Source organism: Mobula birostris, chromosome 6 (assembly GCF_030028105.1).
Source record: "Mobula birostris isolate sMobBir1 chromosome 6, sMobBir1.hap1, whole genome shotgun sequence".
Lineage (NCBI taxonomy): Eukaryota > Metazoa > Chordata > Chondrichthyes > Myliobatiformes > Myliobatidae > Mobula > Mobula birostris.
The window spans coordinates 26751374-26778692 of record NC_092375.1 but is presented as its reverse complement, the minus strand read 5'-3'; the positions used below and the strand labels follow the sequence as shown (position 1 = coordinate 26778692).

General features: G+C 39.9%; 1 protein-coding gene across 1 annotated transcript; it reads right to left on the bottom strand.

Annotated features, from left to right (window-relative positions):
• Positions 1-633: 633 nt before the first annotated feature.
• Positions 634-25455, bottom strand: LOC140199739 (protein downstream neighbor of son homolog). The gene is made up of 10 exons (XM_072262211.1): positions 25030-25455; positions 20362-20442; positions 18010-18198; positions 14150-14328; positions 12819-12997; positions 12353-12479; positions 11603-11716; positions 9821-10019; positions 3745-3957; positions 634-1218 (listed from the first exon to the last, which is right to left on the bottom strand). Exons 1-10 carry the CDS (start codon positions 25327-25329, stop codon positions 1081-1083), a joined length of 1719 nt encoding a protein of 572 aa, XP_072118312.1. The 5' UTR covers positions 25330-25455; the 3' UTR covers positions 634-1080.
• Between the last annotated feature and the right edge of the window lie 1864 nt (positions 25456-27319).

Here is a 27319-nt window from a genome sequence, read left to right as displayed (position 1 = left end):
AAGTTAAAAACTGACTCTATATATATATATATATATATATACACACACACACACACCCACACAGTATATCTTTTCTAGTTTGAGATTTAGAATTACTTTACATTTTCCTTTATAAATTGATTTATGATTAAATCAACAAGCAGTTTGTTACAAACTAAAATGTGCCAGAATCTTAAACTGTATCAGTTAAGATCTAGTTAATCCTCATCCTATTTCAGTGTTAACTGTACACTATATTCACAGGCTAAAACTAATTTCTAGATAAAATACATTAAAATAACCAAAACTTCACATTCGAAAGATTAATACAACCCTAAAACTTTGTTTGCTTATTTGCTTTCTCTCTGTGGCAGTGTATGAAAAAAATGACTGCAATTCTTATACTAGTGTTAATATATACCAATATATAAACACTGATATAAACCTTGTTACTGATACAGTTAACTGGAGGGAACATGCATGCCAGTAAATTGTGGGCTTGATGATCTGGAAATCATATTTGTCACAATATTTGACAAGGTTGATTTCTAACACATCCAATAGCAGGGAATTATTTAACGAGAAAAGGCTACTAGCTGTTAACAATCTCCTAGATAAAATAAAGCTAAATATAATTTAGACGCGTTCTCTAATACTCATAATGTTACCCTAATGAAAAAGTCAAATAGTATTCTATCCACCTCCATCTCCTTTAAATCGAGAATTCATTATCCTACACATTAATAGCCCCTCATTTCCAGAGAAACTGTATTTACCGTAGTAGAATCTCACTGATCCAATGGTTCAAAAAAAATTCCCTTATTTCAAATAGCCTGTAATGACCCAGCATCACAAAAAATTTGAAATGCATTTATTGTATGCATTAAAAACAATTTTAAACAACACAGCTAATACTAATGTATAACATAATAAATAGGTTTGGTATGTGTCATTTAATGTCTATTTTTTGGTCCTCTGCTTCAATCAACATTCATTTATAAAATCCATCTGCCGTTTTCTCCAGCATTTAGTTGCATGTTGTCTCAACATCCATGAAGGTGACTTCTGAGTCAGTCACAAGCCCTACTAGAATTTCAGCAATTACAATTTCCACAAATACCGATAGTCCTTCATTTCTAGATGCTTCATGGAGGATTTTCCAATAGTTGGCTGTTGCATTAGTTGATTCAGAGTTTCTGGGTGTAGACCATAATTAGACAGTTCACCCGAAGAGGGGTCCTGCTAAAACAAAAGGGGATTTGAATGCTCAGCATGCAAATAGTAAATGAAAACACGAGAGTGTAATTGGTTTATATTAAGCAAAGTACATGATCTCAATGAAATTCCACTTCCTAGATGGCATTGAGATAACCACACTATTCGTCACCCAACATCCCAAAGGATCTACATTTAAATTTTGTCTGAAATTCAAGCTAGTCACAAGAGTATGTGTTCCTAAAGTTCAGACATCTTGCCAAGTAAGTAAAGCCATCTAGAGAAACAGCTCATCCATTTGAATTAAAACAGCTCCAAGGGAGAAGTCAAAATAATTACTGTCATCAAGTGTTTTCTAATATTTAAATATACATTCTTAACATTTAGTTTTTTTTTACTGACTTTTGAATGGTGCTAAAATATCACACACACACACACATCAAGTCCCTGACAGGTAGCAAACAAAGGGCCTGGCTTAACATCGTCCAAGTGTTTAAGGGCCGAGTTGAGATATTTTATTCAGAGCAAGAGCACAGTAACACCCTTTCTGGCCCAACAAGCCTGCGCCTACTGAGACCATATTAAAAGAGCAATTCTGATCCATTTCCACCATTCTTCACTTTTCTGCAATTTACTCTGTTTTAAATCATGTTAACAAGTTACCGTCAAACCTGAGATTCAAGAAGCAGCTCGGAGAATCTGGCACCCAGGGGAATCTTACATTGTCATGAGTATATTCAAAATCTGCACAGGGTCAGGATCAAACACAGATTTCTGGAACCCTGAGACTGTAGCATTATCTGGTGCAACATCACGCCACCAAACTTGAACCATCCAGCTAAAGTTTAATAGGCAAGCTGGTGTACAGAAAATTAGCACAGTATATTTTCATATTTTCCCCCATTAGTTATGAGTTCCTTCTAATTTGCAGCAGTATTTATCAAATAATTTAAGCAACAAACATTCTGCCATCACTATTGCTTCCTTAACTCTTGCCTCTACCTGCTTATAGCTGGGTAGTAGTTCCCTTAGTCACATAGTACCTGATCCGATCTACCTTTCTGTTGATGGAACATTTCACAGCTGAGGTGCAGAAAGTGATCCTGTGAAGTATAATACCAAGCCCCAAACTTTTCTGTGAAATGCTTGTAACAGACATGCTGAGAGGGTTTTACAAAGCTGTTGATGCTGCTACTCCCTATAGCCTTGGATCTAGGCTGATGATTACACTATGTTCAATTTCATGCACACTCTTTCCACAGAGAAGCCCAGATCTGCATGCAAGACTAGATTAAATTCAGGTCAGGACTGATAAATGAAGGAACATTTGCTGTGAAATGACCATCTCCAAAAAGATGGAAGCTAAACCAGGAATTTCCTATCCAACAGCTCTGTGGGAATACCTTCACTAAAGAAATAGTAACAGCTCAAATTGGTGGCTCATCATCCTCAAGGGAAATGAGGGATATGCAACAAAAACTGGCTTTGCCAGTGGCACCTACATCATAAAATCTTCATCTTCAGTTTACCCAACTGAAGTAGATATTTTTTGTTTTAAATTTTGTCAAATGAAGTCTGGAAATAATTATTCCTGTTCTAAAGAGGTTGTTCCAATACATTAATACAGGATGTTTAATTTTGTCAATCCCCACAATTTATTGGTCCTCACCACAACCAACTGTGCAAGATTGTTCTATGTCCACAATCACCTTTTGTTACCAAGTAAGTTTCTCAGTTCCACTCTTATTTTCATACCCAATCACCCTATCGATGCCCCACTCCCACCTTCTCGGCTTTATTTCCCTTTTGTTTCCCATGCCCCATTCCTCTTTGCTAACTGAACCTTTTCCCTCAAAATATTGGCTTTAATTATGCAGTAGTTTCTTTCAGCTCTCCATTCCTATTCTGACATTCTTTTTCTTTCACCCACCCCTGGATACGTCCAGTGTTCTTGCTTTCCTCAAAATTGTCTTCACCCTTCCTCAACTGTACAGCTTGTCCCTACAAAATTTGACTACAACACAATACTGCTCTTTGTACTTTTGACTTCAGGAGAGTATGCTTTCCAATATAACTGATACTTATGACAACTGTAACAGTGAAGAGGACACCAGTTTAAAACCCTGTAAACAGAATGTGATAATAACCAGATAATCTGTTTCAATGATATTGGTTGAGAAACAAATATTGAGCAAAATACAGGCAAAAACTATTGCGCTACAAAATATTGTAAGTAGGTCTCTTATTTGCAGCAAGGTGTGCAAAATATTGACTCAGTATCTCATTTGTAAGATGGTACTCCCAATAATCCATTAAGTGTTCTAATACATTTTGCTCAAGTCATTCGTTGGGTTTTGATCCTGGAATTTATTGACAAACCAGAATGACAACTTTGCTCATATTAATTGTTAACACATTTTGTGCATTATAGCAGCTTTACATTGTTCCCCAAATATTGTTTGCACCAGGGCTTCAGAAAATAATTCATACAGAAAACAAATTATATTTTGTGAGCTAAAACTTTGAAGATAAAAATCTGATGTCCTTTACCTTGCCTTCATGATGTTCCAGTTTGAGAGCTACATTAAATACAGAAGTTGGTTCATGTGAGTGAAAGCTGGCTGTGAAGTTTCCTTTCTGTGCTGACTTCAGCATCAGTGTCAGACTGTGTAGGGCGTGAGGCATGATGGGACCAGTGATCTCAAGGCAGTGAGAGTCCTTCATTCCAGATGGATGCTGTGTCCTAACATTAATACTTCTAGCCTGAATAAATTATGAAAAAATATTGAAAATTCTAAGAAAACAAAATAATGTATTGATAATTTGATAAAAGATGAAATATTAAAAATATACAGCAGTAGGTCCCACAGCAATTGGAGAAAATATTTCAGGCTACTGATCCTTCAGAAAGGACAGCAACTAGAAACATTAACAGTTTCCATCTCCACGGATCTTGCTTGACTTTTAATTTTCAGTAGTTTGCTTTGAATCCATTTTTTCCCCTCTACTCAAGTTTTGCAAGCTACTTAGCAAATGTCTCCAAAATAAAAACAACAGACTGGACGTCATTGACTAATACCGCCACTTCCAAATGGAACCACCAGCGTTTAACCAATTAAACAGAAGTTCAGGCATAGTCTGTCAAATGTTCATGTCCCAGACTCACTGAAAGATTCAGAATCCCGTATATCAGTTCATTCTGCTACTGGACTCCAAGGGCCAATGAAAAGAGGTTAAAAGCAGTGGCCATTGTGGGAGCAGCCATTGCTATAGTGGACAGAGTTCGAATGTGGAACTGAGGCTTCAGCTCAAGAGGATTTGGCGAGAAAAGGCAGAGACCAAGGCCCCTGAGGCTATGGCAAGGAGGTGCAGGTGAGAACATACAAGACTTTTTTTTAAAAAGCAGTTAACTAAAAAGGCACCAAATTACAACTAAATAAAGTAGCAATGCAGGACAAAGTAATGGATTGTGGCCGCATGATATGGGAGCTGTTGGACTCCATTGTATCTCCTGATGACTACATCTGCAGAAAGTGCTGGTTGTTTTAGGAACTCAGGCACAAAATTGATGACCTAGAAGTTGAACTTCAAAATACAGGGAGGAGAAGAGTTACCTGAATACTAGAATAGCTATTTCAAATTTGGTCTGCAGTCAGGGACAAGAGGGTATAACTACGAGTGAGGCAGGTAGCACAATCCATGAGGTAGTGCTGGAGGACCCTCGGCCTTTGAGATTGCTCCACAGGTCTGAGATCGTTGCTCTGAGGATGAGAGTGGGGGTTGACAGAAGGATGAGAAACAGAATCGTGGCGACATGGTTCAGGAGCCAGTCAAGAGGGGAGAAAAAAGGGAACTATAATTGTAATGTGGATATTAATTGGAAATATTATAGTCAGGGGAACAGACAATTCTTTGTCGCAAAGATCAGGAGTCTTGAAGGCTATGCTGTCTGCCTGATGTCCGAGTTCCTGACTTCATATGACCTGCAGAGGAATTTGGAATGGGAGGGGAATGATCCAGTTGTCATGGCCCATGTAGGTACTAACAATGAAGGATAAACAAGGAAAGAGGTTCTACTGATGGAATTTGAGCAACCAAGGACTAAATTAAAATGCAGACCCAAAAAGGTAATATCAGCAGATTGCTACTGGAGCCATGTGCCAATTGGCACAGGGTTAATAATAGACAGTAGGTGCAGGAATAGGCCCTTCGAGCCAGCACCACCATTCACTGTGATCATGGCTGATCATCCACAATCAGTATCCAGTTCCTGCCTTATCCCCATAACCTTTGATTCTGCTATCTTTAAGAGCTCTATCCATCTTTCTTGAAAGCATCCAGAGACTTGGCCTCCACTGCCATCTGGGGCAGAGCATTCCACATATCCACCAGTCTCTGAGTGAAAAGGTTTTTCCTCAACATTCTAAATGGCCTACCCCTTATTCTTAAACTGTGGCCTCTGGTTCTGGACTCACCCATCAGCGGGAACATGCTTCCTGCCTCCAGTGTGTCCAATCCCTTAATAATCTTATATGTTTCAATCAGATCCCCTCTCATCTTTCTAAATTCCAGTGTATACAAGCTCAGTCGCTCCAATCATTCAACATATGAGTCCCGCCATCCCGGGAATTAACCTTGTGAACCTATGCTGCACTCCCTCAATAGCAAGAATGTCCTTCCTCAAATTTGGAGACCAAAACTGTACACAATACTCCAGGTGTGGTCTCACTAGGGCCCTGCATAGCTGCAGAAGGACCTCTTTGCTCCTATACTCAATTCCCCTTGTTATGAAGGCCAGCATGCCATTAGCTTTCTTCACTGCCTGCTGTACTTGCATGCTTGCTTTCAGTGATTGATGTACAAGAAAACCTAGATCTCGTTGTACTTCCCCTTTTCCTAACTTGACTCCATTTAGATAATAATCTGCCTTCCTGTTCTTACCACCAAAGTGGATAACCTCACATTTATCCACATTAAACTGCATCTGCCATGCACCTGTCCACTCACCCAGCTTGTCCAAGTCACCCTGCATTCTCATAACATCCTCCTCACATTTCACACTGCCACCCAGCTTTGTGTCATCTGCAAATTTGCTAATGTTACTTTTAATCCCTTCATCTAAATCATTAATGTATATTGTAAACAGCTGTGGTCCCTCACTGAACCCTGCGGTACCCCACTAGTCACCGCCTGCCATTCCGAAAGGGACCAGTTAATCGCTACTCTGTTTCCTGTCAGCCAGCCAATTTTCAATCCATGTCAGTACTCTGCCCCCAATACCATGTGCCCTAATTTTGCCCACTAATCTCCTATGTGGGACTTTATCAAAGGCTTTCTGAAAGTCCAACTACACTATATCCACTGGTTCTCCCTTGTCCATTCTCATAGTTACATCCTCAAAAACTTCCAGAAGATTAGTCAAGCACTAAGATCAGAGAGCTAAACATATGGCTCAAAGATTGGTTTGGGAGAAATGTCTGAATTTGTGGGACATTAGTAACAGTACTGGGGAAGGATCGGGACATTCCCATGGGTCTGGGCAAATCACATAACTAGGGCTGTTGATTAGGCTTTAAACTAAACAGAGGAGGTGGGGGGTATGCAAGTTCAACAGCTTGGAAAAGTATGGATGAAGTAAATTACTGTAGAAATACTCCAGAATAAAAAGACAAAGTTTAGAAATGGATAGAATTTAACTTCAGGCAACTTGAGTCAAAATTGAAAAGTGTGGTGAATACTGGACTGAATGTGTTATATTTGAATGCACGCAGTATACAAAATAATGCAGATCATCTTGCAGCACAGTTAGAAATTGGCAAAGTATGATGTAGTGGGCATAGAGTTGTGGTTAAAAGATCACAGCTAGGAGTTTAGCATCCAAGGATACACATCTTATCGAAAGGACAGGCAGGTGGGCAGAGGGGATGGAATGCCTTTGCTGGTAAAATATATAACCATATAACAATTACAGCACGGAAACAGGCCATCTTAGCCCTTCTAGTCCATGCCAAATGCTTACTCTCACCTAGTCCCATCTACCTGCATTCAGCCCATAACCCTCCATTCCTTTCCTGTCCATATACCTATCCAATTTTTTTTTAAATGACAAAATCGAACCTGCCTCCACCACTTCTACTGGAAGCTCGTTCCACACAGCTACCACTCTGAGTAAATAAGTTCCCCCTCGTGTTACTCCTAAACTTTTGCCCCTTAACTCTCAACTCATGTCCTCTTGTTTGAATCTGCCCTACTCTCAATGGAGAAAGCCTATCCACGTCAACTCTATCTATCCCCCTGAAAATTTTAAATACCTCTATCAAATCCCCCCCAACCTTCTATGCTCCAAAGAATAAAGACCTAACTTGTTCAACCTTTCTCTGTAACTTAGGTGCTGAAACCCAGGTAACATTCTAGTAAATCTTCTCTGTACTCTCTCTACTTCATTGACATCTTTCCTATAATTCGGTGACCAGAACTGTACACAATACTCCAAATTCGGCCTCACCAATGCCTTATTCAATTTCAACATTACATCCCAACTCCTATACTCAATGCTCTGATTTATAAAGGCCAGCATACCAAAAGCTTTCTTCACCACCCTATCCACATGAGATTCCACCTTCAGGGAATTATGCACCATTATCCCTAGATCCCTCTGTTCTACTGCATTCCTCAATGCCCTACCATTTACCATGTATGTCCTATTTTGGTTAGTCCTACCAAAATGTAGCACCTCACACTTATCAGCATTAAACTCCATCTGCCATCTTTCAGCCCACTCTTCTAACTGGCCCAAACCTCCCTGCAAGCTTTGAAAACCTATTTCATTATCCACAATACCACCTATTTTAGTATCATCTGCATACTTACTAATCCAATTTATCACCCCATCATCCCATTATATATTGAAAATATATAATCAAATTCTTAGAAAGAGTCATAGGATCAGAAGATGTAGAATCCTTGTGCATACAATTGAGAAGCTTCAAGGGTAAAAAGACTCTGATGAGAGTTATATACAGGTCTCCAAGCAGTAGCCAGGATGAGGGCTGATTACAATGGGAGATAGAAAAAGCACGTAAAAGGGGCAATGTTATGAAGGTCATGGGGGATTTCACTATACAGATAGATTGGGAAAATCTGGTTGGTGCTAAATCCCAAGAGAACGAATTTGTTGAGTGTTTATGAGATGGCTTTTTAGAGCAGCTTGTGGTTGTGCCCACTAGAGAAAAGGCAGTCCTGGATTGGGGTGTTGTGTAGTGGAACCAGATTTGATTAGGTAGCTTAAGGTAAAGGAACCCTTAAGAGAAAGTGATTATAATATGAACGAATTCACCCTGCAGTTTGAGAGAGAAACTAAAATCAGATGCATCTGTATTCATTCAAGAATAGAAAGCATGAGTGTGGAGCTGGCTAAAGTTGATTAAGAAAGCAGTAAAAGGGCTGACAGTAAGCAACAATGGCTGGAGTTTCTGGGAGTAATTTGGAAGACACAGAATTGATTCATCCTAAAGAAAATAATAAGAGGCTCTTAGATAGGCATATGGATATAAAAAAATGGTGATAAGGGCTATGTAGGAAGGGTTAGATTGATTGTAGAGTAGGTTTATATAGGTTGGCACAACATTGTGGCTTGAAGGGCTGTACTTTGTTGTATTGTTCTATGTTTTAAAATGGAATCTTCAGGATTGTTCTACAATTTAGGCATTTTCTTTATTAGTACCTCAAACGATGCTGTCAAATCTATAGCCACCTCTTTCAGAATCCTATGATGCAGGGTATGTCATGGAGATTTGCCGAGATTTTATCCTCTCAATTTCCTTGTTTTCTCCAATTTTAGTTGTTTTTTTTTTAAAAACGTTCACTGTCATAAGAACTTCACTTTCTATTTCTGCTACATTTGTAACCTCTGCCATGTAGTTCAGTGTATCAGCCATACTTCTAACTACCCACAATTTCCCATTAATGTCAATCTATGTTGTGTTCCTATTTACCAGCCTTTTTTTAAAACATAGCTGTCGGAACTGTGCTAATCATTACCATTGTTTAATTTTCTCGTACTATCTCACCTGCCCACCACTTGGCAATGTTTTAGTGCTCTGCTATGGAAAAGATGTAATTAAGCTCGAAAAAGTGCAATAAATATTTATAAAGGTATTTGTTTAGACAAAACTAACCTGCAAGCTAAATATTATCAGTCAATATAACAGGTCATGCAAGGCCAATTTAATTGAAATAAAGGAATCACAAAAGAGAACATACTTCATAGCAATTTTTGATTTTTTTTTAAAAAACCTTCACAAGATGGGTACAGGGGGGGAAAAAAAACACGGACCAATCAATGGATCAATTTATTGTAAATTGGCAGCTAAGGTGTTTAAGCAGGTTTAAGAATATAATTGGAACTTGTTTTAATCAGTAACTTGGTCAGTGATAGAGGTTCCAAAATAAGCAAAAATATTTTCTTGGGCAACTGGACACAATACTTAAGAGGCATATTGTGAAATAAATACACAAGTTACAGAGTAAAATCTCAAATTATGAAATAGTGTAGTAAGGTTTATTACATGATATTCTATATAAACACGTCTCCTTTAAGTAAAACAGTTAGCACATTAAAGCTCACCTTTAATGTCTGCATTGAGGCTCCTCTGAATGCGACAGGTGCCAAGAGTGTTGGTGGGAGTCCTGCCTGGGGCCCAGCTCCAGCTACTATGGTTTTGTTGTTTATAAGGAAGTTCAACAAAGTAAATGTCTGAGGGCCTTTCACCATTACAGCTGATTCAGGCTTATGGTCCATGCGCACAAGGGCGTGTTCCTTACGACTGAATTTTAACATGAAGGAAAAGCCAGAAATCCAGAGATGACAATACAAAAAAAAAAGTGAAAATTCATGATGATGATAATCTGAAACCTATAGTCAGAGTAAATCAGATTACCTATTGTTGCTGAATTCAATCATTTGAATTTGAATTCTCAGTTTCCACAGTGGGACACAAGCTTCTCACGATCAACAGCTTGCCCTGTAACAACCACTTAAATAATATTCCCTTAAAAATTTTGAGGACTCATTGACAGAGTTTATTATATAAGGCTGTCTTATCCCTACATTCTTTCTTCTACCTCTCACCACTCTTCCCTTTCACTTCATTGTTTTTGCTTCTGGTCATCTTTTATTTTTCAGATCAACCTGTTTTTAAAATTTTCAAGAAAGCAATGCCTACTTGGAAAGTAACATGTGGTGTAAACACAGGCAGTTGGAGAGGTTTGGTTGAGAGCACTAGAGCTAAAAAAGTGTAGGAAAAAGCTAGGTCTTTGAAATTACAAGCCTGCTCTCTGACTGCTGGGTTAACAAGGCACTCCTTCAAGTCACAAAGTTCAATATATTTTTGCAATGAATATAAACATGTTCATAAAGTAACTCATGCTGAATCAAGTCAACTGGTGGATTAAATTGCCTGAAAGGTCAGCAAGAATCAACGCAAATCGTTATTGAGTTAATAAGCAACACATTAAAATTATCCTGTTTGAAAGGAGCGAAAAAGAGTTGGAATATACAGTGATACAATCTGGGTAGTGTTTTGGGATTGGGCTGAGGATATACACAATATAACAGTGAAGTTCATACCATAATAGTACTTTGTAAACCTTGACAACAATTCCCTTCTTTTCCTTGGCATTATTTGCACAAGATGGAGCAAGATGGCCTATACTACTCTCCTGGACCCATCTGATACTCCTCCAAAACAGAGTACAAATTAAACAAGTTATTCTATACCAATTTTGCAATACATGACAATCTAATTTTAACTGTTATGCATTCAACAATTAAAACTCTTGGATAATTCATAAATTAACCATCACTATATACAATTTATTATTGTAATCATCAGGAATCCAACATATTTATGGAATGAATATCCTACCACTAGTGAACAGTTTCAACAAAACTGCACCAAGATAATTGAAATAAGTGACTGCCAGTCTGAAATAAATTTACTGCAAGGTTCTTCATTGAGTCTTTGGTACATCTGCTAAGCTGACAATGTTAACCTTTTCTCTTGTAAAATAATTTCATTTATATTCAGAAGGTCACTTGCAAAAAATTCCTCATAAAAATCGCTGATATACAAGTAGCAATGTAATTGAAGTGAACATGCACTTCTACCCTGTAATTTTCATATTTGCAAAATGAATATGCAAGGCACAAACCATTCCTTCCTACTTATAAAGAAACCAAGGGGCATATTATAGTAGACAATAAAACTTCTACATTATGAACATTTTAGCTAACATATCAGGAGAAGCTAAATGAAAATGAAAATTTTACATCATTCTGTCTTCTGATCACTCAAGCTGAAATTCTGTCTGCTCTTCATTCACCTGGAAACTTGGTTTAAAAGGATACAGTTTAATGGAAATAGAACTAGGCTTTCTAACTTTGTCTTGTACACCCATCTCTTTCAGCCAAGATATTCCACCATCATCATTGTCATCGTCTTCGCTACTACCAGCATGTTCCCTACATTGAAAAAAAATATTAAATGCTTGTTAAACATTCATGATGGTAGAAATTAATGGAATGATGTGAGCTTTTTTCATAGTATCAATCACTAATACCCATTGCTTTTTTACTTTCATGTCAGATTTATTTAAATATTAAATACAAATATAGGTGTTAGTAAATAATCCAAAATAAATCTGCATTTACAGTATATGGCCAGATTCCCTTTTCGTAACTGTTCAGTTTCTTTTGAATCTCTACATGTTAATTTATCAGTTTTATTCCTTTCATTAGATTTATAAATTGACTGGCTGAAGCAATTGTATATATATTTTAATTTCCTAAAAATTATAAGCCAAGGTGAAAATATAGGGATTGAAAAATTATAGTTCAGAATTTTTGCCTCAGAAATAACCTCTTTGGTTTAAAATATTGTTTTGTGACAGTCAAAACAAAAATATTCTACATATCTTATGTGCATAATTTGTAAAACTAATGCAGATTTGCTCCCAAGTCAGTAGCCCCCATCCCCATGCCTTAGCTGCCTCTAAAAAAAATCACGACTATTTTAATTAAAGCATTAAGATATCCTATTACCATGAAACCCACTTTTCCAAAATATCCATATTATCTTTTCCCATAAAGTAGACTTACTTCTGAGCATCCAAGATTTTCTCCTGTGTTTCAGCATCTGGAATGTGTAACCCCAAATCTGTAGTTGCACTTTTTTTCATTTTAATATTTCTTCTATCTTCCAGTAATGGCAAGGAAAATGTGATCCCTGTGCAAAGAAACAAAAAACTGTCAACAAATATATACCCTATTAATATCAAAATGGGCAATCCAATGAAAAGTGTCACTATTTTTATGAGAATCATGTTCTGAACTATGATTATAGCTACAGCATTATACAAATGGATTTATGATCCAGTTGTATGAAGAGGGCTGAAAAAACACTACAAACATTAGAACTGTTATAATTCACCTTCTATTTCAAAATGCAAGGTAGTTTTTTTTTAAAAAAACAAGGTCTATGTCACTAGAATTCAACTGGACAAGAATTGACCTCAAAGGGCTAATCATCCCTCCCCCACCAACTGCAAGGTTTAACTCATCTTACCTTCATCTTTCATAGCTTCTCTGAGACCTCTTGTTGTAGGAGAAATAACAGCAGTAAGAACAGCACTCCCTGCTATTCCAGCTGCTCGGAACAGCACAGTGAATTGGTATGTGCAGAAGTAGAAATATGGGCAAAGTTTCGCTCGCAGCAGATTATACAATGAACTAAAGCTGAGTGACCTGGAAAAAAATGAACAATGAAGTAGTCACTTGGAGTAACACACATCAAAGTTGCTGGTGGATGCAGCAGGCCAGGCAGCATCTCTAGGAAGAGGTACAGTCGACATTTCAGACCGAGACCCTTCGTCCGGACTAACTGAAAGAAGAGCTAGTAAGAGATTTGAAAGTGGGAGGGGGAGGGATGGAGCCAAGAGCTGGACAGTTGATCGGCAAAAGGGATATGAGAGGATCATGGGACAAGAGGCCCAGGGAGAAAGAAAAGGGGGAGGGAGGAAGCCCAGAGGATGGTCAAGGGGTATAGTGAGAGTGACAGAGAGAGACAAAGGAGAGCGAGAGAGAGAGAGAGAGAAAAAGAATGTGTGTATATAAATAAATAACGGATGGGGTACGACGGGGAGGTGGGGCATTAGCGGGAGTTTGAGAAGTCAATGTTCAAGCCATCAGGTTGGAAGCTACCCAGACGGAATATAAGATGTTGTTCCTACAACCTCAGTGTGGCTTCATCTTTACAGTAGAGGAGGCCGTGGATAGACATATCAGAATGGGAACGGGACATGTGAAGATATTGTTATATTTCATGATAATCTTCTCTACTGAAGGCACTAACATTGAATTTAGAATTTCTAGCAGTTGGACCCAATAACATAATTTGGAAAGACAATCAAATGCAAACTCACAATAGCATTCCATCAGCAATGCTGTTATGTAGTTAGCGCAGCAGTCAATTTGAAAAACTTTTGCAAGATCGAGGTAACCGTTGGGGAAAAAAACGATGCTGACCAGGACAGGAGAACTTTTATCTTGAGTCATGGGTCTGGACAAGCAGGTATGGACAATCATTTTTTTTAAGCTTATTAACTTAAAAATAGTCACAAAAATATTGTACAACTTCGGTTCCAAAAATCCTGCCTATCCAGCACAGAAATCTACATTTTCAAAGTGTAAGACACACAAGAGACTTCAGATGCTGAAATCTGATGGGTCATGACAGCATTTGATCCATTGAGCTCTTTTCTTATGGAAAACTGAGAAAAATTGCTTTCACTCCAAATTATGAATACAAATCCCAGAAAACAAGCTTTAGCCAAAATCCATAGTAAAATTCTCGGTTAATTGAATTTTTAAAGTGAAAACAATAAAGCACCAACATACCATTCACTCATTAGCACTTGCTGGAGTTCTTCATCTTGTGCCCATGGATTATTTTTGCCAGTCATTTTCCGTTCTGCACCTATACGAGGGAAAAGTGAGAGCCATGGCAGCGAGGGGTGAAGCCAGTATACAAGATTCTGTTGGAAGGCACAGCGTAAATCTGTGCATGATTTTGGGTCCTATGTAAAAGAAAATGAATTACACTGTCAATAAGGAATTAGTTTTGTCACAACTTAACTTCAGGAATCTGTGCTTATTTGAACTTCTCTTCTTTAAATTAACCCAATATATTAATGTTATTTCATGTATTGCTCACTCCTCCAAACTCTTAATCCCACCTTTTTAAAAGGCAAAGATTAGATCAGCATCTGACCCACTGCATTTCCATCTTCTAAAGTGATTAGTTGCCTACAAACACAATAGAAACCATAGAACCATAGAAACTACAGCACAGAAACAGGCCCTTTGGCCCTTCTTGGCTGTGCCGAACCATTTTCTGCCTAGTCCCACTGACCTGCACACAGACCATATCCCTCCATACACCTCCCATCCATGTATCTGTCCAATTTATTCTTAAATGTTAAAAAAGAACCCGCATTTACCACCTCGTCTGGCCGCTCATTCCATACTCCCACCACTCTCTGTGTGAAGAAGCCCCCACTAATGTTCCCTTTAAACTCCCCCCCCTCACCCTTAACCCATGTCCTCTGGTTTTTTTCTCCCCTTGCCTCAGTGGAAAAAGCCTGCTTGCATTCACTCTATCTATATCCATCATAATTTTATATACCTCTATCAAATCTCCCCTCATTCTTCTACGCTCCAGGGAATAAAGTCCTAACCTATTCAACCTTTCTCTGTAACTGAGTTTCTCAAGTCCCGGCAACATCCTTGGAAACCTTCTCTGCACTCTTTCAACCTTATTTATATCCTTCCTGTAATTTGGTGATCAAAACTGAACACAATACTCCAGATTCGGCCTCACCAATGCCTTATACAACCTCATCATAACATTCCAGCTCTTATACTCAATACTTCGATTAATAAAGGCCAATGTACCAAAAACTCTCTTTACGACCCTATCTACCTGTGACGACACTTTTAGGGAACTTTGTATCTGTATTCCCAGATCCCTCTGTTCCACTGCACTCCTCAGTGCCTTACCATTAACCCTGTATGCTCTACGTTGGTTTGTCCTTCCAACGTGCAATACCTCACACTTGTCAGTATTAAACCCCATCTGCCATTTTTCAGCCCATTTTTCCAGCTGGTCTAAGTCTCTCTGCAGGCTCCGAAAACCTTCCTCACTGTCTACTACACCTCCAATCTTTGTATCATCAGCAAACTTGCTGATCCAATTTACCACATTATCATCCAGATCATTGATATAGATGACAAATAACAATGGACCCAGCACTGATCCCTGTGGCACACCACTAGTCACAGGCCTCCACTCAGAGAAGCAATTCTCTTCCACCACTCTCTGGCTTCTTCCATCGAGCCAATGTCTAATTCAATTTACCACCTCTCCATGTATACCTAGCGACTGAATTTTCCTAACTAACCTCCCATGCGGGACCTTGTCAAAGGCCTTACTGAAGTCCATGTAGACAATATCCACTGCCTTCCCTTCATCCACTTTCCTGGTGACCTCCTCGAAAAACTCCAACAGATTGGTCAAACATGACCTACCACGCACAAAGCCATGTTGACTCTCCCTAATAAGCCCCTGTCTATTCAAATACTTGTACATTCTGTCTCTTAGTACTCCCTCTAATAACTTACCTACTACTGACGTTAAACTCACCGGCCTATAATTTCCCGGATTACTTTTCGATCCTTTTTTAAACAACGGAACAACATGAGCCACTCTCCAATCCTCCGGCACTTCACCCGTAGACAGCAACATTTTAAATATTTCTGCCAGGGCCCCCGCAATTTCAACACGAGTCTCCTTCAAGGTCCGAGGGAACACTCTGTCAGGTCCCGGGGATTTATCCACTTTAATTTTCCTCAAGACAGCAAGCATCTCCTCCTTTTCAATCTGTACAGTTTCCATGGTCTCACTACTTGATTCCCTCAATTCCATAGATTTCATGCCAGCTTCCTTAGTAAATACAGAAGCAAAAAACCTATTTAAGATCTCCCCCATTTCCTTTGGTTCCGCACAAAGCCAACCATTCCGATCTTCAGGAGGACCAATTTTATCCCTTACAATCCTTTTGCTCTTAATATACTTGTAAAAGCTCTTTGGATTATCCTTCACTTTGACTGCCAAGGCAACCTCATGTCTTCTTTTTGCCCTCCTGATTTCTTTCATATTTTCTTGCACTTCTTATACTCCTCAAGCACCTGATTTACCCCGTTTCCTATACATTTCATACAACTCCCTCTTCTTCTTTATCAGAGCTGCAATATCCCTCGAGAACCAAGGTTCATTATTCCTATTCAATTTGCCTTTAATCCTGACAGGAACATACAAACTCTGCACTCTCAAAATTTCCCCTTTGAAGGCTTCCCACCTACCAATCACATCTTTGCCAGAGAACAACCTGTCCCAATCCATGCTTTTTAGATCCTTTCTCATTTCTTCAAATTTGGCCTTCTTCCAGTTCAGAACCCCAACCCTAGGACCAGATCTATCCTTGTCCATGATCACATTGAAACTAATGGTGTTATGATCACTGGAACCAAAGTGCTCCCCTACACAGACTTCTGTCACTTGCCCTAATTCGTTTCCTAACAGGAGATCCAATATTGCATCCCCTCTAGTTGGTCCCTCTATATACTGATTTAGAAAATTTTCCTGATCACATTTTACAAACTCTAAACCATCTAGACCCCTAACAGTATGGGAGTCCCAATCAATGTATGGAAAATTAAAATCCCCTACCACCACAACTTTATGTTTCCTGCAGTTGCCTGCTATCTCTCTGCAGATTTGCTCTTCCAAGTCTCGTTGACTATTGAGTGGTCTGTAATACAATCCCACTAATGTGGCCATACCTTTCCTGTTTCTCAGCTCCACCCATAAGGACTCAGTAGACAAGCCCTCTAATCTGTCCTGCCTGAGCACTGCTGTAATATTTTCCCTAACAAGCAATGCTACTCCCCTACCTTTCATTCCTCTGCCTCGATCACATCTGAAACATCGGAACCCTGAAATATTAAGCTGCCAGTCCTGCCCCTCCTGTAGCCAAGTTTCACTAATTGCTACAACATCATAATTCCACGTGTCAATCCACGCCCTCAACTCCTCCGCCTTCCCCGCAATATTCCTAGCATTGAAATATATACACCTCAGAAGATTTTTACCACCACTCACAACCTTTCTATCAGCAGATTTGCTTAAACTTTCAATATCATTTATTTTCACCCCAGCCACACTGTCAGCTCTGGCACTCTGGTTCCCATCCCCCTGCAAATCTAGTTTAAAGCCTCCCCGATAGCACTAACAAACCTCCCTGAAAGGATATTGGTCCCCCTGTGGTTCAAGTGTAACCCGTCTCTCTTGTACAGGTCCCACCTGCCCCAGAAGAGGTCCCAATGATCTTGAAATCTGAAACCCTGCCCCCTACACCAGTTCCTCAGCCCCTTGTTCCTCCTCCAGAGCATCCTATTCCTACCCTCACTGGCACCTATGTTGGCAAACTGTCTTAAATTTGTATGAGTTATCACAAAAAAAGAATTTGACCTCCCGCTATTAAAAATCTGCCCTTACTCTGTACAGAGGAAAAATAAACAGACCTGATAAAATTCAAACTGAATGCCAAATTTTTAATCAATTAATTTGTGTTTAATAATTCCAATTTCATTGTAGCAAAAAGTACAGAAGGATATGATTTAAAGAATTAATTTAGTACCTCTATATGCAAAGGGAAATCAACTATTGAGGAACGACAGTGTTGAATCAATCCTTTGGCTTCTTCTGAGGCTTTGAGATGATCTGTCCAAGTAAAAGGATGAGGAGATGTGAATAGAGCCCAAGTTTTAACGCTCCAGTCAGCAGGGAAGTTTTCAGGTAAAGTGCATTCAGGTAGTATTCTAGAATCCTGAAAATTATTGAAAACAAAATCATGGGAAATTACTTCAGTTTGTCAAAAAGTCTGTTAAAAATGCAAGTTCTCCCTAATGCAATATGTACCTTTTGACTCTGAAGAACATCTTTTGAGCGAAATTACAAAGGAGGGAAAAAAATTCCATGCTACTCAACAATGCAATTACCATCAAATGATTCCATTAAAAGAACTCATGAGATTATAGCAGTGAATTTTGAATTTTATTTGAGCAATACACTGTGGAATAGGTCCTTCCAGCCATGCTGCCCTAGCAACCAATTATCCTACCTGGTATGTCTTTGGACTGTGGGAGGAAACCGGAGAAAAACCATGCACCTCACAGGGTGGTCATACAGAGACTCCGTACAGAACTGCATCGGAATTGAACTCTGGAACAGCTTGAGCTGTAATAGTATTGTGCTGATCACTATGTTGTCAGCTTATTCAGAACAAATTGTCCCTTAATTGTTCCCAACATGAAGAGCACTGATTCATCAGCTGAAGGACGGTAGGTTTACCAGATGACATGAGATTTGATAGTTTCTGATGTCAATGTTGAGAACACCAAGTGATTTTCCTTCTCTCCAGTATTACTGTTGTTCCACTACCATTGTCAGGCCTATTCTCCAACCAAGAACTGTCAAGGAGTCTGGCACAATTGCCACAGGTACCACTCTGTAATCAGGTTGTTTTTTAACTAAACTGTGGAATAGATCTCCCAATTTAGACATTAATCACAGAGTAGAAGTGGAGCCATTGGTCATCAAGAGAAAAACAAAAAAGGTGGGACTAATAATCCAGCATTTTTGGGGATCAAGTGGTACCAAATATGCAAATTTCCCAGACGACTGGATGTCATTTCTATTCAGTTTTCTTTTCTGTCGCACAGTATTTTAATTGTGGTACCTGGTTACAAAGCAGTAAATGGAAAGACCTGTGCTGGACAAATTTCACCAATTATCTACAGTCGGCCCTCCTTATCCGCGAGTTCTGCATGCGCGAATTCAACCAACCGTGAATCGATAAAACCTGGAAGTGCTCTTCCAGCACTTGTTCGAACATGTACAGACTTTTTTTTTCTTGTCATTATTCCCTAAACAATGCAGTATAACAACCATTTTACATAGCATTTACATTGTATTAGGTATTATAAGTAACCTAGAGATGATTGAAAGTATATGGGAGGATGTGCGTAGGTTATCGTGGATCGGGAAATAAAAACGGAAGTTCTCTTACTAAGTAAGTCGGAACAGGTACATCGGGTATTATTTAGTGTCAGTTAGTCAAACGTTTGTCTTAGTATGTAGTATATATTTTACCTTTCTATGCATATAAAACACTTAAGAAACGTACGTTTCAGCGCCAGGCTCATGAACAGAAATTCCCGAATTCGATCCAGTGTCAGACCACTCCCATGCGCTCTCCATCCCTGCCGGGTTGATGTGAAGGATCAAAAACCCAAAACCCAATAATTAAACTACTGCATTGCATAGTAATAATTGTAGCTTTAAACAGGGCAGGGCTTTTCTCACTTTATCCTTTAAAATTGTTCCGATCATTGACTGACTGTAGCCTAACGCTTTTCCAATGACCGATGACGTTTCACCTCTTTCCAATCGCTTTATTATTTCCACTTTTATTTTAAACTGCGATCGTGATTATTTTCATGAACAGAAACACTGCAGATTCAGAGCTCTGCCGCCGGGTCCTAATGTCCACCGCACTGAGGCAGGGCAAATAAGGTCTAGGGTTCCCCTGGGTCCTAAGGTCCACCATATTTGGACAGGTTGAAATAGGGACTTGAGCATCCGCGCTTTTTTTGGTATCCGTGAGGGGTCCCGGAACCAATCCCTCGAGGTTAAGGAGGGCCAACGGTATTTTCTTGAAGACTAGTTGATCTTTACACTACTAAATGACTACTGTGAAGCTGGCCTGAATTAGACCGCATCTTGTGCCTCCCCAACACTTACAAATACATTTCCCAGGTCCTTCAATGTGTTCCATCTGAATTGCAACCTCTGGATTCTAATGTGGCATGTTAACCTTTGTGATCCCAATAGCCAAATGAGCTGGCATCCCATTTATTGTCATTTGCTATTCTAGTGCATGCTGAAATATGCACTAATCAACAAAACGTAATGATATACAAAATCTTACTTTATGTTGTACAGGAAATGGTATTTCTTGGGAAAAAAATTTTGCCTCCAAAATGGAATCTTCGTCTCCTAAAGGCAGCACCTATTGTACAGAATGAAGATAGGTATGAATAGATAAAAATCTAAGTAACATTAAAGATATATAATTGTATGCTAAACTCTACTGGTAATCCACAGAAATTACCCAAGATTATCCAGTGCGGAATAGGACCTTCAAGCTGCACTGCCTAGCAACGCCCCTGTATCCCAGCCTAATCACAGGACAATTTACAACGACCAGTTAACCTACCCACTGGAACATCTTTAGACTGAGAGGGGAAACCAGAGCAACCCAGAGGAAACCCATGTGGTCAGGGGGAAGAACGTCCCTGTCCTTACAGGGAGCAGTAGGAATTGAAAACAGGTTGCCTGTACAGCATTGTGCTAACCACTACACTTGATAAACAACAAAAACAGCTAGATAGTGTTAATCTGTAACTGAAAAATGAAAAACTTCTCAGGTTTTTAAATCATCTCACGGGTGCTATAGTAGCTTTGCGATTCGTGTGACGCTATTACATCTGGGTGTGTTCCAGAGTTCTGTAAGGACTTTGTATATCCTTCCTGTGGAATGCACAGGTTTTCACCAGGTGCTCTGGTTTCATCCCAATCCAAAGACATACGTGGCAGATTAATTGATCATTGTAAATTGTCCTATGAATAGGTTAAGGGTTACTTGGGGTGTGGGGTTGCGGGGCAGAGCGGCTTGAAGGGCCTACTCCATGCTGTATCGCTAAATATTGTTCAAATAGAAGAATGGGTGTATATTGGCAAATCAAAGCAATGAATTCATTGCTCCTTGGGCACACAATTCAGGCTGTTATTCCAAATTAGTTAATTTTAAACCACAGAAATATCCTTCATTCAAGATGTTAAAATGCCTTCATTTACAGGTGGATATAACAAAATCTTATGGCAAAATTTCTAAGGGAAGGGTAACATCAGAATCAGGTTTATTATCACTGGCATGTGTCATGAATTTTTTTTTAACTTAACAGCAGTATAATGCATTATATGATAATATAGAAAGAAAATAAATAATCAATTACAGTAAGAATATATGTATATTAAATATTGATTAAAATATTGCAAAACAAATAATATTTATTGAAAAAGTGAAGTAGTATTAATGGCTTAGCTTCAATGTCCATTCAGGAATCAGATGGCAGAGGGGAAGAAGCTGTTACAGAATCATTCAGAGTGTGCCTTTAGGATCCTGTACTTCCTTCCTGACGTTAACAATAAGGAGGCGCGTGCTGGTTGACAGGTGTCCTTAATAATGGATGCTGCCTTTCTGAGGCACTGCTTCTTGAAGATGTCTTGGATACTACAGAGGCTAGTTCTCAAGATGGAGTTGACTAATTTTACAACTTTCTGTAGGTTTTTTTCAGTCCTGTGCAGTAGCACCCCACCCCACCATACCAGACAGTGATGCAGCCTGTCAGAATGCTCTCTACAGTGCATCTATAGAAGTTTTGAGTGTTTCAGTTGACAAACCAAATCTCTTCAAACTCATAATGAAATATAGCTGCTGTCTTGCCTTCTTAATAGCTGCATCAATATGTTGGGACCAGGTTAGATCCTCAGAGATCTTGACACCCAGGAACTTGAAATTGCTCTTCTGATCCCACTATGAGTATTGGTTTGTATTCCCTTGTCTTACCCTTGCTGAAGTCCACAATCAGCTCTTTGGTCTTACTGACATTGAATGCAAGGTTGCTGCTGCGACACCACTCAACTAGCTGGTATATCTCCCTCCTGTACGCCCTCTCATCTCCATCTGAGATTCTACCAACAATGGTTGCATCATCGGCAAATTTATAGATGGTGTTTGAGCTATACTTAGCTGCACTGTCATGGGTATAGAAGGAGTAGAGAAGTGAGCTAAGCACACACCCCAAAGTGCGTCAGTGAGGAGATATCATCATCAATCCACACAGATTATGGTCTTCCGCTTAGGAAGTTAAGGATCCAATTGCTGAGCGAGGTACAGAGGCCCAGATTCTGCAGCCTATGAATCAGGACTGTGGGAATGATGGTGCTAAACGCTGAGCTATAGTCAACAAACAGCTCTTGACATTGGTGTTTGTATTGTCCAGGTAATCTTCAGCTGTGTGAAGAGCCATTTGAGACTGTATCTGCCATAGGCCTACTGTAGCAATAGGCAAACTGACCAATATTTATCCTTTAACTAATACCACTAAAAGTAGTTTAACTGGTCACAATTTCTTTACTACTTGTACACTGATACCTCTACCTGCAAGGATGTCTTGTTACATTTCATAAGCCTTTAACCTAAAATATTTACCACTTCTTTCACAGAGGTTGCTACTAGAACTGCTGAGTATTTCTCATTTGAATAATTTCCATTTATTTAAAAGATATTTTTTCCCAGGGCTGAAATGGCTAGCACGAGAGGGCACAGTTTTAAAGTGCTTGGAGGTAGGTACAGAGGAGATGTCAGGGGTAAGTATTTTTTCCGCAGAGTGGTGAGTGCGTGGAATGGGCTGCCGGCGACAGTGGTAGAGGCGGATACAATAGAGTCGTTTAAGAGACTCCTGGATAGGTGCATGTAGCTCAGAAAAATACAGGGCTATGGGTAACCCTAGGTAATTTCTAAGGTAAGGACAAGTTCGGAACATCTTTGTGGTCCGAAGGACCTGTATTGTGCTGTAGGTTTTCTATGTTCTATTAAAGTACTTTTGAAGTTAAGTAGACCACATACAGGAAATGCAATTGGACTGTTAATTTTATGCTTACGCACCTACAGTGATCTCTGGTTATAAATAAGTAATGTTGGCACCTCTGTCCTCTGCTATTAGATGCCTTCCTCTTCAGTACTTTATTCTACCCATCTCCCCTCAGATTCTTACTTCATCCCCCTCACCTGGTCTCACCTGTCAGGTTGCATTTCCTCCCCTTCTACCAACTCCTTATTCTGACTTCTCTCCTCTTCCTTTCCAGTACTGATTAAGGTCTCGGCCTGAAATATCCACTGTTTATTCCCTTCCATCAACGCTGCCTGACTTGCTGAGTTTCCTCAGCATTTTGTGTATGTTGTTCAAGATTTTCAGTAGCATTGATTTCATAAAGTTCTGTGGCCTCACTTTCCCTACCCATTTCTTTAAGCCCTACAATGTTCCAAAATATCTGTACTGCTTCAACTATGCTCTTTTGATTATTCCCCATCTTAAAAATCTCTCTTGTATTAATCACCATGACTTCAACTGGAAAATCCAACAGTTCAGAGTTTCCACCCTCAATCCACCTATTAAAATCTACCACCAGAGGACACAGCATCAGAATAGAGCAATGTCCATTTAGAATAGATGAGGAGGAATTTCTTTAATCAGAGTGGTAAATCCATGCCACAGGTGGCTGTGGAGGCCAATTCGTTGGGTATATTTAAGGCAGAGGTTGATAGATTCTTGATTAGTCAGGCATGAAGGGTTATGGGGAGAGATTGGCTCTGAGGGGTCTATTTATGCTCCATATCTTATGGTCTTTTGAACAGGCTATGATCATCCAAGGCTATTGTATTAATGTTTTTTTTAATTTGTCTGTTTCAGACTTGGTCTGGTAACAGTCTTGGTTATATCAGATAAGTATGATTCTGAACTTCAGTGTATCACTGTGATCTAAACCATTTACCATTCAAGTTAATTTTTAATTTGAAGTGCTTTATTAGCTGCCTTGCACCTTTCAAAACACCAGTTTTCCAGCAACTTTCAAGTCTTATTGTAAGCATTCCATTTGACAAGCTTTTACCAGATAGGCAAACACATTTTATAATCTGAAAATGCCAAGTAAAATAATAATTTTAAAATGGGATTAATGCAAATGGGTGGTTAGTGTAAATAGACTCAAGATGCTGAAAGGCCCATTTCAGTGCTGTATATCTCTATTGCTTTAATTATTTTATTAGCTGCAAAATACTTTGGCAGTTACTAAAAAGGGTGGCAAGATGTTATAGCTCTTTGAGATTGAAAAAAATAGATGCACTAAACTTAAATATCTATTACTCCTTCCATTGATCCTACCTGAATTTTGTTTTAAAATTTAGGTTTCCGACCTTTTATTTATAGGGAACCTCTCAGGTCTCTTTCAACACATCTCAAAGCCCCTTCCTGCCAAACTGTATTTTGAAGTGCAGTCACTGCAATAATGTAGAAAGGGTGAGGAAAGTACACGCTAAACTCCCACAAATACAATCACTTTAAGTGATTGGGGTTTCATGGATATCACCACCGCGCTTAATTTCCCCCCCCCTTTACATGAAATAAATCCAAAAAAATGGCACATCCCCTGGAGAAGTACTCGAGTATATTTCTGACTTTTATTATTTTCATCAAAAAATGAAAATAATAGAAAATTGCTGGAAGATTGAAATAAAACAAAAATGCTGAAAACACTCGGCAATGGAAAGAGAAACGGGGTTAATGCTTAAGATGGAATCCTTAAGTATTAACCCCATCTTCCCAGAGATGCTTCATGACATTTCAGATTTCCAGCACTTTGACTTTAGTTTAACTCTTCCTGTGTGTTGCGCTGATACTGTATATCTGTCTGGAAATGTAGAGGTAAAGAGGGAAATCGTTGTGTGACATCGCCAAAGGTTTGAAAGGTGTACCTGAGGAAGCCCTTCACTCAGCACCGTCTCCTCGGCAGGCCGTCCGCTCTCGGGGCCCGGACTCTCGGCAGGCAGCCCACAGGTATTGGCGATGTTGGCGAACGGGTTCCTCCGGCACTTCTTGCTCTGCTGCTGGTGGCCGGGGCCGTCGGTCTCCGCCTTCTGATCAGAGGAGGCTGGCGGCAGCTCCTCCGAGGGAAGCCTACCAGCCGCGTCGCGAGTCCGCTTTCTCCGCAGCCTCAGAATTTCCGCTGGCTTCTTAAAGCTGGGCGAGTAGCCGGCTACTTGCTCAACCGACATTGTACAGCCACCGAATGGACGGTTTCAGCTCCACGCCCCGACAGATGAAACGACCGGCAGTTTTCCGGCGTCTTAGCCAGGAGTTATTTAATAATTATTAATTAACTCGTTTCGTGGGACTTTTATCGCTGTTTTGGGAGCTTTAAGGAGACTAAATTTAAAACGATCCCTTCCTATTCCTTTTATTAATTCAAAACTAAACTTTATCTCTTGCTCTATCTCTCAGTTAAACACCACACATCCGAGCTGGAAGAAAACTTACAGGTTTCGCGGGAGTTCCGATTTGAACGCTTCGCGCCAAGTTAGTGCGCATGCGCTGTACAGGAGGCGCGTCCTGTGGGCGGGGTCCGCACATGCGCACTGCCATCCCCAACCTCAGCGGACGGTCGAACCGGCTCAGTCTAGTAAGTGAGATGGAAAAGGAGTGGACTGAACGTGTGGGCGGGTCGCATAGTCCCTGTAGCATCCTGTGAGGGGAGATGCCACTGTACACGCTGTAGAGAGATGTGTGCTATACGGACTATGAATTCCAGTGTCACACTCTTCGATTAAAACCTTCGTGGGAACACAAAAGAAACAGGAGGAGGCCATTGAAAATGAGGCCTTCTATTTACGTAACTGTCTCCCCATAGTTTTCAAATTAACTAAGTCTCCCCTCACCACACCATCCCTTCTCAGCTTGTACATCGCTATTTATGTCACAGTCTTTCAGAGATATATAGCATACAGGCCCTTTGACCCTACTGACTATGTTCCCTCTAATTTGCAATGACTGGTGTGTGCAAAAATCTTGTGCTGTGCAATTTTTTGCCCAATAACAACAGCATGTGCGCACTGAATAATTTCTTCAATAAAGATTATGAATAAGCCAGTTCTAAAAGCTGCAGACAAATCATCATGAACTCCACATTGTCAACACCACCGGCATCAGAAACGGGAAAGGAAAATGTGATTGTGTTCGATTGTGAAATACAGTTAATATGCCAACGAGGTGGAGAGTGACAACCTTCTGTGCGTAGTTTCAATTCCTTTGTGTGCTAGTAGAAAAAGATGTGTGCTCACATGTTCACGCACACCCTAGAGGGAACATTGCCTACTGATACTTGCAGATCAAGATTCCCATCTAAACTAGCACCATGTGATGGGAATACTAATCTGCCATCTCTAATTGCAGATATTCTCTTTGATCTCTCCAATCACCTCTACTTCGGCCTCTTATCTAAGAAAGGTTGTGCTGGCATTGAGTAAGGTCTGGAGGAGCGTCACAAGAATGATTCTGTGAATTAAAGGGTTAATGTATAAGGAGTGTTTGATGGCTTTAGGCCAGTGCTCCCTGCAGTTTAGAAGAATGAGGTGGGATTTCATTATAATTTACCGAGTATTGAAAGGCCTAGATGGACTGGATGTGGAGAGGTTGTTTCCTATAGTGGGAACCAGAGCGCATTGCCTCAGAATATAAGGACATCCCTTTAGAATAGAAATGAGGAAGAACTTATATAGCCAGAGGATAGTGAATCTATGGAATTAATTGCCACAGACTGTTGTGGAGGTCCAGTCCTTAGGTATATTTAAAAGAGAGGTTGATAGGTTCTTGATAATTCAGGGTGTAAAAGGTTGTGGGAAGAAGTAAGAAGAATGGGGTTGAGAGGGATAATAAATTAGCCATGATGGACTGGTGGAGCAGACTCGATGGGCTGAATGTCTTATGTCACTTCCCCAGCAATTTAATGCATACTTGTATCTCATCTTTTCCTGGTACTGATGAAACTGTAACTCTGTCATCAATGTTGCCCTCACCCGCATCTCCTCCGGTTCCCGCACCTCGGCCCTCACCCCACCCTCCCGCCACCACAACAGGGACAGAGTTCCCCTTGTCCTCACCTATCACTCCACCAGCCTCTGGATCCAGCACATTATCCTCCGGAACTTCCGCCACCGTCAACAGGACCCCACCACGAAGCACATCTTTCCCTCTCCATCCCTCTCCGCT

Excerpts from the sequence above, each read along its gene's own strand:
- LOC140199739 (XM_072262211.1), bottom strand. The coding sequence starts at position 25,329 with ATGTCGGTTGAGCAAGTAGCCGGCTACTCGCCCAGCTTTAAGAAGCCA. Across the intron at positions 20,443-25,029 it reads TGAGTGAAGGGCTTCCTCAG|GTGCTGCCTTTAGGAGACGA; the intron begins GTACACCTTTCA and ends TCTGTACAATAG. Across the intron at positions 12,480-12,818 it reads AGAAGCTATGAAAGATGAAG|GGATCACATTTTCCTTGCCA; the intron begins GTAAGATGAGTT and ends TTCTTTGCACAG.